At 40.1% G+C, this 12,061-nt stretch overlaps 1 protein-coding gene across 1 annotated transcript in view; it reads right to left on the bottom strand.

Annotated features, from left to right (window-relative positions):
* Positions 1-5,747: 5,747 nt before the first annotated feature.
* SEMA5A (semaphorin 5A) overlaps positions 5,748-12,061 on the bottom strand; it is a 304,838-nt gene continuing 298,524 nt past the window's right edge. Inside the window, exon 21 of the mRNA XM_060091583.1 lies at positions 5,748-5,867. Within this exon, the coding sequence (XP_059947566.1) occupies positions 5,748-5,867 (120 nt within the window). The remainder of the gene's footprint in view (positions 5,868-12,061) is intronic.

The raw sequence follows: 12,061 nt of genomic DNA on the forward strand, positions 1-12,061 counted from the left end.
AGAGGCATATAAGAATGATTTTTTTTCAAAGTATAGCCAATCAGTCCTCTGCTTTCAACCAATAATATCCAGATGAAATTATAAATCATTATCTTAAACAAGGCACTGGCAACTTTTAATAGGAAATTAAACCATCTGCACTTACTAATCAGGCTCTTTCTTAGTGACATGTTAGGAGGACAGTTTGGAATTTCTGGAATCCAGATTTTGCTCTCCAGCTTGTATTAATCTAAAATGGGGATCATTTTGAACTCTAATATTTGGGCCATTTTTGGCACTAAGTTGCCAAAATCTGAGAAAGAACAGGATCGTGTTTGAACTGCTGGCCTCAGATTTCTGACTGATATGCAAGAGGTGGAATGAATTTTATTGCCTATCCAATATTTTAGTCTAAGAAATACCATAGAGTGGTTTTCTATCTCAATTTTTCTCCCTTCTGGTCTTAAAGTATCTTTCACTAGTTACTGTCATCATGGCAACAAAGTAAAACATATTTGCCTGAATGAGAATTGGTACTGAATCATGGGTAATAAGCTTTAGTTTTTATTTTCTTTTCTATGGCAAAACTAATATGGTCTTTTGAAAATACTATATGAGACAGCTTTCACTAGGAACAGTACATTCATGTCAGGCTCTGATTTTGGTTTTGATGATGCTCTTAGACCCTTTGCAATGTGAACTTACATTTTCAAAAGAGAACAGGTTGCCATTCCTAATGCTTATGAAACATGTACCAAATTTTTGATGATGCAACATATGATTATTAAAAAAAATCCCACTTTGATCCATCTGCTACAAAAATATCTATAACACATCTTTAACATAAAACCATAAGAAAGTATGGAACAGTCATTTTAAAAATCCCTGCCAATAGTCCAACTTTACGTCTTGCTCATCACTTTTCAATTTCCAAAAGAGAAAATAAGCAAGGATGAAAGCAATATATTTTCTTGTGTTTTATCAGGTTATCAAAACGGATAACCAGAATGCATTGGTTCTGTATTTATAGAGTTACAAAACATCTTTAAATCAACTAATATTAATGACTTCAATAGGAGAGAACAGCAGAAATAAATTCCACAATGGCCACTGGCCTCCAAATATTTTATCTTACATGGTAATACACTTGAAATATTTGGCATTCCCTTTTGTACATTTCTCAGGCCAAAATGAATGTTCTCTCACTTCACACCCATTGATCAGAATGGCTTTCTAGTGTCTGATAATAGTTAAGGATAGGTAATCAGAGGTAATCAATTTTGGTAATGTCATGTCAACATGAATCACCAAGCCAACATAAATTACCATGAAATGATAGAAACAGTAGAAGGAATAAATGTGCTGGGCATGGCCAATGAGATCTGTGTACTCTAATTTGCATCATCTTAAAAAACAAGAGCAGAGAGTTTCCATATGTGTAGATTTAAGGTTAGTGTTTTAATTCCCTGCCTTCATGGACAAGGACTATTGGAGCTGTGGGATTTAAGCACAGTCCTGCCACATGGAGAACAGCGGCTTGGAGTCAGAATCAGTGCTTGGCATCCACTACTGCTACCCTACCTGTTGCCTCTGGATAGATGTTCCAGAGTCATTTTTTGAAACAGAAAGATAGAATTAAATATAGTTAACCCAAAATGCCACACATAAGAAAACTTCATTTAAATATAAAAGACACCCTGGGGCTAAGGAAAGTTGATGCCCGCAGGGCTAAGTCAATGCTGAAAGTGATTTGACAGTGTTGGGGTAATGGACATGATTGATTCCAAAACTGAGGGAAATCTCATAAAGGGGCACTGGGATATTTGTAAATTCAGACACTAAGGAGGCTGAACCTCCAATGTGCATTAAGGACATGTTTACACAAAATGACTAGCTGAACGCAGACCTGATATATTTTTAAATAAAATCTCCCTTGATCTGTGGTTACACAAACAGCATCCCTTCAGGTAGCCCCTGGGATTCCCCCGCCGAGACTTTGTCCATAACTTGAAAGGCATCTGACTCACGAACTCTACCAAAGTCTCCAGTGGGAACTCTCACCACACAGGCTTTAATTCCCATTAATTTCACCCTTTTGCAAATAAATGAGGAAATAGAGGTGCCTTCGCCTGCACTCTGGGCAGTTGATCCCGCAAGATCCAGGGATCAACCCACAGGACTGTGCAAGCGGATCGTGGGTCCCCACCTGGGACCGTCCATGACATCTGTCTGGGAGGGACCAGGGTCCCTTCTTTTCAAGGTCACCTTCTCCCACATTCGCTTCCTTTCTCTTTGCATCACTGGTGAGTCAATGGGGCCAGACCAGTGGCTCACGCTGTTCCCATGGGCTGAACCCTCCTGGGGACAGAGGCTTCTCCACGGCAGGGAGCCCTCACGTCTGCTTACCCTCTACTCCTCTCAGTTCCTTTAAAATCTCTGCCCACCCTTGACGCACACAGGGAACCCTCTTTTTTCCCAGCATTAATGCCGATTCTAGTCAGAATCTATAGACTTAGTGAAAATGTCTCTGAAGGAGCAGGGGAGTTCAGAACCTCCCATAAGCTTCCGGGGCAGCAGCACAGAAACATGCCTAAAGCGAGTCAGACAACGGGGTAAGGAAACACCCAAGTCTGGGGATGCTGGGTCTTCACGCAACAGAGGCTAATCCTGCGACCCCCAGAGCGCCTCAGAATTCACAGGAGTCCATCTCATTCAGGGTGACAAAGCCCTCAGTGTCATCAAAGCCATCATCTTCAGAGCTATTTGGGGAAGGCCACCTGCTATGCAGCAAGCAGGGACTCTGTGGCACTGCAGGGTTGATATTAGACAGTGACTAGTCTAGTCTAGAGAAAGCACTGAGCACGGGGAATCACTTCCAAAGAATTTAAATGTGAGATTAAAGCCAGTTTCCTAATGAAAACCAGCCAAACTTCAATTGTATGCAGAAATAACCCTAGAAATTAAACTGTGATTAATGTCATTTGATGTTAGGCTCAGAGAGATGCAATTTTAAAGTATTAGTCTCTATCTGTACTACTTGTACCAGAAAGAAAGGAAGGAAGGAAGGAAGGAAGGAAGGAAGGAAGGAAGGAAGGGTGGGAAAAGATAAAGGGAATGAAGAAGTCACACAGTAATTTAAAAGGTGACAATTGTTGGCAGGAATCCCAACCATCCCAGCCTAAGGAAGAGGTGCTTTATGAAGGTTCCAGCAGAAGTGGTAGGTACCAATGTGAAAGCCCATCACATGGGGGCTTGATGAGGGGTATGGAGGGGAAGCATAGACACATAAGCAACAGCTCTACACTGATGGGAAAACAAAAGTTATTCCATAGATGCTTAAAATACTTGGATTATAGCTAAAACTAAACCAATTGATATCCTGTTAAGTAAGAAGGAGGGATGGAGGGAGGGAAGGAGGACGAGAGAGAGAGGAGAACAATTTTTCTTTTGGATAGAGTGTCAGAGAACAAAAATGAGTGAATTTCTTTGCAGTGATAATTGTAAAGTTATGTAATCAACACCATGAAAATTCTGTTGTAGGGAAGGATGGTTTCCCTAGTCATTGCACAAGATTGAGTAAAGACCAACTTTGATGTCATTTGGGAAGCATTTCCCATCAAGTCCAGTGACGCTTTTTTGAAATATCAATATCCTCTTTCCTAGGGGAAAGAGAATGAACTTTTAAGCTTTGAAAATATTTCGGGGGAGGAATTTAAAAAACGGCTAAAATGCGCTACACAAATGAGGGCATTTTTCTTATAGGAAAGTGATGAGACGGGTTGAAGCATCCAATGAAAATCCAATCCAAGGACAATTAGAAAACTATCTGGCTAAATTTCACTTCCTAAGTGTGGACTTTGTGTAGAAACAGAGCAATCTCATACAGCATACAAGGAATACAGGACATGTAGCATGAACTTCCCACTGGAAAGACCCGGAAAATCATTCATTTGAAATCTATCAGACCTCCCAGAGCCCAACTGCAATTTAGACTTTAATTTTAGTAGAGCTGTTTCTGATAATTTGGGCATATAAGAATATTTTGAACTCACCAACATTCATTACTAAACATAGGATTTTTCAAAACTTTAAATTGGATAGTGTGAGAACCTAACCAAGCTATGTAGGCTAAAAGTCTGTATCCCTCAATGCCCACACTGTAAGTTTTCCCAGATCTGAAGGTTCATTTATCAATAAGAACATGTTTTCATGTCCACCCAGGCCTTTATCACGACACCCAGAGGCATAAAATGAATAATTTCAATCTTGTTCTTACTTTCAATAATTATTCAACCAACGGCCATATTTATGTATCAGCTTTTGTGAGTAACTTATCCTGTTTTTTTTCTCCTGGGGACCCCTCTGAATAGTATCATAACACCCTGAAATGCTTAGGAATGATCGAAGCTCAGAACCATGGGATCATTAAAAACCTTACTTGCCAACACCCCGACTTCTCAAGGTACTTCTTGAAATGCTGTTGCCCCCATGCAGGGAGAAGTGGGAGTGGATGGATGGCAAAGCAGCACTGAGATAAAAAACAAGAGGCACCAGGGCTAAACATCTCCTCCTCACCTGAACTACAGGCAGCAAATGACAGCTTGGTACTTGGAGAGCACTTCAATATGCACAGCAACAAGCTGCAGAAAACCAGCTTTACACATCATTAATGCTCTTGGTAGGGGCTGATGGCCATACATTAGTTCTATCAGGGAGATGGAAAATAAAAAAGCTCCTTTTCATTAAATGTCAGGTTTTTCAATACTTTCTGTAACATGGAAAATAAAAAAAAAGTTGTTTTCAGTTATATTTCAGTCATTTCAATACTTTCTTCATTAGTATCATTAATGTTCAAGATTTTTCTTTTCAGAGAGAGGGGAGGTGTACAGTCTGTTATCCAAATGATAAAGAAGTGGTTATTTTAAAGAGTGGTTCTTTAGGATGTTACTGTGGACCAGACAGGTGGGCTACCAGGCCAATGCACGACAAGGAGCTCCCTGAAATGCCATGAAATCCACAAGTCAGAATAAGGCGAGCTTCACAACAGCATGCAGAACACGTTCCCCCTTCATCGTGTCTGTACCTCTGCTCTTTACACTCACCTCCCCCAGGGACAATACAGTAACGGCAGCAAGACCAAGGGTAGAGCATCTCATACCTCATACCATCACCTTTGCAGATATAAGCCAGGTTGAATCCCTGGGTGTACTCAGGCAAGAAGCATTCCAAGTCCAAACACACACAGTACCATCCAGATTGAGAAGATGGATATCCATGGTGAGTCTTTGTATGGCCACATTCAGATTCTTCATTTTATCATTACTATAAACCGTGTGGAGGTGGGGAGGCTCTCATATAAAGTGCCTATTTTCTTGAATTAAAACATCATGAAGATTTACACTCAAGGTCAAGAAGATGTTCGTATTTCTAAAGACACCTTCCATGGTGGGTGGTACAGTTATGAAAAAGCTCAAGAAAACAACTGACTTGTTAGAAAAATGGACTGAACACAATAAAAAAAAAAACCTGCACACCATGGCTCATTAAACAATGATCAAGAATTGTAGACCAGATTTTCACAATGTCACGATTAGATTTTTGTTACTTTTAAGAGCGTGTCTTTTGGGCAGCAATGGGACACTCGTGGCTTGAAATGCACTTGAGATGTATCCAAACTCCATCTCTGAAGTCTTGGAGACATGGGCAGTCATGGAACACAGGCCTTGAGGAACTGGGGCAGTTACAGGAAGCCAAAAATAGAAGAACTCTTAGTACTCATCATAATTATTGAGATCTGTAAAGTAGGCATTAGAATAGGTCTTCCCAGTGAGATGCGGGTTGAAGTATTTGTTTCTTTCCTCTAAGATCAAGTTGTTTTTGTTAAATGCCTGTAAAAAATGAAATAGAAGGTTTAGGAATATTCAGTAAGTAGTATTTCAGAAAAAGAATATAGTTAGGAGACAATTACAGTTGACCCTTGAACAATGTGAGTGTTAGGGGCGCCGACCCTCCTCGAAGTCGAAAACCAGAGTATAACTTATAGTCTTCCCTCCAGATCTGTGGTTCCTCCATATCTGAGGTTCCCCTGTACCTGCAGTGTTGCATCCTGGATTTAACCAACCTCCGATCGTGTAGTACTGTAGTTTTTAATACAGTAAGTCCTTACATACGAACCTTCAAGTTGCGGACTTTCAAAGATGCAAACATGCGTTCCCATGTCCAATCACGGAAGTTAGTTCACGTGTCTGGTGTACATTGTCACATGTGTGCATCCTCTACAAGTGGTTGTGCTTTTGTGTACTTTACTGTACAGTACTGTATAGACTACAGTGGTACAACATCTTTATTTCTTGCCCATTCATTCAATGCCAGCCCCTGGAGGCCAGCTGTTGTACTGTACTACTGTACTTTCAAGGTACTATACTGTAAGATTCAAGTGTTTTCTTTACTTTTTGTGTTTGTTTGTTTTTTATGTATTATTTGTGTTAAAAGTATTATAAACCTATTATAGTACAGTACTATATAGCCGATTGTGTTAGTTGGGTACCTAGGCTAACATTGTTGGACTTACGAACAAATTGGACTTACGAAGCCCTCTCAGAACAGAACTCGTTCGTATGTAGGGGACTTATTGTATTGAAAAACTCTGCATATAAGTAGACCTGCACAGTTCAGTATTGTTAAGAGCCTTATGTATGTGGAATTCGAGCTTTCTGCTAAGGCTCCATTATTATAAAATGTGTTTTCTCACTTCTTACTTGCTTTCTCACATCATTTGCTGAGGACTTGCCTGGTAACTAGAATGAGGCTGGTAGGTTTTCAGACCAGACTACTTTTGAGCTTTACTCAGAAAGTCTACTTCTGAACTTTAGTCAGGAATTTACCAAGTGTTAGAAAACCTAAATCAAAATCTCCCGGAAACCTAAAACTCTAGTGATTTCAAATTCATAAACACTTTGAATATTACCACTTATAACTGAATAGGTGTTTAAGCAGCTTTTGGATTGTCATGGTACATTGGTAAGAGATTTTGAAGGAACATATTTAAATAAATGCATGAGATTCTTAGTTTCTCTTCATTTTCTACACTTGTTGGAAGGTGACTACTGCAGCCATTGCTGACACAGATGCTCTTGCTCATTAATAGTCATGAAAGTTACCTGTACTTTTAAAGAGCTGAACTGTCCCAGAAAGAGGGTAACTTTTAAGAGGACCAAAATAAAGATGTGAGGTCGGAGGCATGCCCAAATGCCGAGGACTTGTCTGGGCAAGGAGTCAGAAGAAAGTTCTAGAAAGATTCATTAGAGACTAGGCAGCAGTATTTTGCCTTCAGAGCAGCAAGATTTCTGATGAAGTGCCTACTGGATCTTCAGTGAGAACAGAAGACCAGCTAAATGATCTTCTGCTGTTTGAAGTAGTAGTCACCACAGATAAGCTGATGGGTTGGGATCACATTGAGAGGGGCCACATTCTTGGGTCCCAGAGGTTTCTTCTTGAAGAGTCTTGCTCAGGGGAGCTCATGTTCTTCCTTACACTCTGGGAGCTTAGTTCTGAGAGAGTGTGTGGGGCGTGTTACTAATTCCTGGTGCTTCACTTCTTGGCTCTGTCATCTGGTCAGTATAAGGTGCCGATGGACTCTGGATCCTGCTGTAAGTAGGGCCCATGAGTAAAAGTTAATTGGCTCTGTCTCTGTGCATGTGGGTGCCTCATGGCGGGGGTGGGGAGGGCAAGTGTGAACACTGCAGCTCCCAGCATGCAAGACCTTCCAAACAGTGGCAGCTGTAAGGGCTGAAGGTATTCCGTACTCCCACATGGGAAGGAAACTGAAAGGAAACCATCATAGCAGAGAGAGGGCATCAAATACTCCCTAAGAATATTAAGGGGAACCACCAACTTAACAGGAATATCAAAATTTAGGTAACTTAATGAAATATTGTCATTTGCAGCAACATGGATGGACCTAGAGATTATCATACTGAGTGCAGTAAGTCAGACAAATATCATATGATATCACTTATATCTGGAATCTAAAAAACAATACAAATGAACTTATTTACAAAACAGAAATAGACTCACAGACATAGAAAACAAACTTACAGTTACCAAAGGGGAAAGGTGGGGGAGTGATAAATGAGGAGTATGGGATTAATAGATACACACCATTATATATAAAATAAAAAGCAAAGATTTACTGTATAGCACAGGGAACTAGATTCAGTATCTTGTAAGAACCTATAATGAAAAAGTCAGAAAAGAATATGTATGTATAACTGAATCACTTTGCTGTACACCAGAAACTAACACAGTATTGTAAATCAACTACACTGCAATGGAAGAACAAAAGAGAAAAAAAAAAAGAAAAAAATGAAGGTAACTTAGCTCATGAGAACTCCCTGCATTCATGTGGGTGGTAGCGGAGGTTGGGTGCAGTAACAAGAGCCTGTGATGGCTTTCCAGCCACATTCCTGACCTCTTGTGTAGACACAGTAAGAACAACAGCCGTTATTTGCTGGATGCTGGGCTTCATGTACCTTAGTCCATTTAAACCTCACAACAATGAGACAGGAGTACATAGTGTTAACCCATTTTAAAGATGGAGAAACTGAGGTTCAAAGAAGTAAGTAACTTGTACTCTGAACCAGGATGCAAAATGCCTCAAATAAAAACCACTTTTATTTTGCCAGGCAGTGTTCAAGGCATTGCATATAATTTACCTCACTTTATTCTCATTAGCTCCAATTCACCAAGGAAAAAAATGGAGACTCAGTTAGTATGAATACCTGGGAGAAGTCTACCTGGCTGGTAAGTGACTCATGAACCTAGATCTGTCAGGCTTACCCCTTTTCCACCTTTTCTTCCTTAGAACAAGAAGGAGACTGGTCATTCACTCTAAATTTCTGGGTGAAACACTGTGTTATTAATCACCTACTCAGGAAATTTAACACAATGCATCACCTCCCCCCACCAATTGCACCAGCATCAACATTACACAGAATTGAAGAAACTTCATTATGCTTCAAAGTTATTAGAAGATAGTCTTTATAATAATGTAACAATTGTTCTCAGGATGCCATCCTGGGGATTCCTGTAATGGACCTGTATATCTGATTGACCAATCCCAGTCCTCATTTCACTGCTCAGCATGTGCAGGTCCTCAGCATGGAGCTCTTCTCTTTGGTGGGACCACTCTTTGAATGCTGAGGCACAGCGGAGGCAGATCTGGATGGTGACCAATCACTCGATAGTTTCCAGCATTTTATTTGTTGCCATTTCCATGTCCCATTTGTAACCTAATTCCCAATATGAGAAGCCACCTTTTCACAGGAAGAGCAAAGCTTAAAAGGCACATCAGAAAATGCTTGCTTGCTCCCTTTGTGGTTGTTGAGATGTCTGCCATGTGGCTGACAGGGTCCTGGTGCTCCGGCCGGGTGCCAGGCCTGAACCTCGGAGGTGGGAGAGCCAAGTTCAGGACACTGGTCCACCAGAGACCTCCCGGCCCCACATAATATCAATTGGTGAAAGCTCTCCCAGAGATCTTCATCTCAACAGTAACACCCAGCTCCACTCAACGATCAGTAAGCTAGAGTTCTGGACACCCTATGCCAAACAACTACCAAGACAGGAACACAAACCCCACCCATTAGCAGAGAGGCTGTCTAAAATCATAATAAGGCTACAGACACCCCAAAACAAACCACCGGATGTGGTCCTGCCCACCAGGAAGACAAGATCCAGCCTCATCCACCAGAACACAGGCACTAGTCCCCTTGATCAGGAAGCCTACACAAGCCACTGAACCAACCTCACCCACTGGGGGCAGACACCAAAAACAACGGGAACTATGAACCTGCAGCCTGCAAAAAGGAGACCCCAAACACAGTAAGTTAAGTAAAACGAGAAGACAGAGAAAGACACAGCAGGTGAAGGAGCAAGGTAAAAACCCACCAGACCAAACAAATGAAGAGGAAACAGGCAGTCTACCTGAAAAAGAATTCAGAGTAATGATAGTAAAGATGATCCAAAATCTTAGAAATAAAATAGAGAAAATACAAGAAATATTTAACAAGGACCTAGAAGAACTAAAAAGCAAACAAAGAACAATGAACAGCACACTAAATGAAATTAAAAATTCTCTAGAAGGAATCAATAGAATAACTGAGGCAGAAGAACCGATAAGTGACCTGGAAGATAAAATAGTGTAAATAACTACCACAGAGCAGAATAATGAAAAAAGAATGAAAAGAATTGAGGACAGTCTGAGAGACCTCTGGGAAAACATTAAACGCACCAACATTCAAATTATAGGGGTCCCAGAAGAAGAAGAGAAAAAGAAAGGGACTGAGAAAATATCTGAAGAGATTATAGTTGAAAACTTCCCTAATATGAGAAAGGAAATAGTCAATCAAGTCCAGGAAGTGCAGAGAGTCCCATACACGCTAAATCCTAGGAGAAACACGACAAGACACATACTAATCAAAGTATCAAAATTAAATACAAAGAAAAAATATTAAAAAGCAGCAAGAGAAAAGTAACAAGTAACATACAAGGTAATCCCCATAAGGTTAACAGCTGATCTTTCAGCAGAAACACTGCAAGCCAGAAGGGAATGGCAGGACATATGTAAAGTGATGAAAGGGAAAAGCCTACAACCAAGATTACTCTACCCAGCAAGGATCTCATTCAGATTCGACAGAGAAATTAAACTCTTTACAGACAAGCAAAAGCTAAGAGAATTCAACACCACCAAGCCAGCTTTACAACAACTGCTAAAGGAACTTCTCTAGGCAGGAAACATAAGAGAAGGAAAACACCTACAAAAACAAACCCAAAACAATTAAGAAAATGGTAATAGGAACATACATATCGATAATTACCTTAAATGTAAATGGATTAAGTGCTCCAACCAAAAGACATAGACTGGCTGAATGGATACAAAAACAAGGCCTATAAGACAATGTTGAAAGAAATTAAAGATGATACAAACAGATGGAAAGTTATATCATGTTTTTGGATTGGAAGAATCAACATTGTGAAAATGACTACACTACCCAAAGCAATCTACAGATTCAATATAATCCCTATCAAACTACCAATGGCTTTTTTCACAGAACTAGAACAAAAAGTTTCACAATTTGTATGGAAACACAGAAAACCCTGAACAGTCAAAGCAATCTTGAGAAAGAAAAACAGACCTGGAGGAAACAGACTCCCTGACTTCAGACTATAGTACAAAGCTACAGTAATCAAAACAGTATGGTACTGGCACAAAATCAGAAATATAGATCAATGGAACAGGATAGAAAGCCCAGAGATAAACCCATGCACATATGGTCACCTTATCTTTGATGAAGGAGGCAAGAATATACAATAGAGAAAAGACAGCCTCTTCAATAAGTGGTGCTGGAAACACTAGACAGCTACATGTAAAAGAATGAAATTAGAACACTCCCTAACACCATACACAAAAATAAACTCAAAATGGATTAAAGACCTAAATGTAAGGTCAGACACCATCAAACTCTTAGGGGGAAAACATAGGCAGGACACTCTATGACATAAATCACAGCAAGATCCTTTTTGACCCAACTCTTAGAGAAATGGAAATAAAAGTAAACAAATGGGACCTAATGAAACATAAAAGCTTTTGCACAGCAAAGGAAAACATAAACAAGATGAAAAGACAACCCTCAGAATGGGAGAAAATATTTGCAAATGAAGCAACTGACAAAGGATTAATCTCCAAAATATGCAAGCAGCTCATGCAGCTCCATATCAGAAAACCAAACAACCCAATCCCAAAATGGGCAGAAGACCTAAATAAACATTTCTCCAAAGAAGATATACAGATTGCCATTAAACACATGAAAGGATGCTCCACATCAGTATTCACTAGAGAAATGCAAATCAAAGCTACATTGAGGTGTCACCTCACATGAGTCAGAATGGCCATCATCAAAAAATCTGCAAACAATAAATGCTGGAGAGGGTATGAAGAAAAGGGAACCCTCTTGCACTGTTGGTGAGAATGTAAATTGATGCAGCCACTATGGAGAACAGCATGGAGGGTACTTAAAAGACTAAA

Source organism: Mesoplodon densirostris, chromosome 3 (genome assembly GCF_025265405.1).
Source record: "Mesoplodon densirostris isolate mMesDen1 chromosome 3, mMesDen1 primary haplotype, whole genome shotgun sequence".
Lineage (NCBI taxonomy): Eukaryota > Metazoa > Chordata > Mammalia > Artiodactyla > Ziphiidae > Mesoplodon > Mesoplodon densirostris.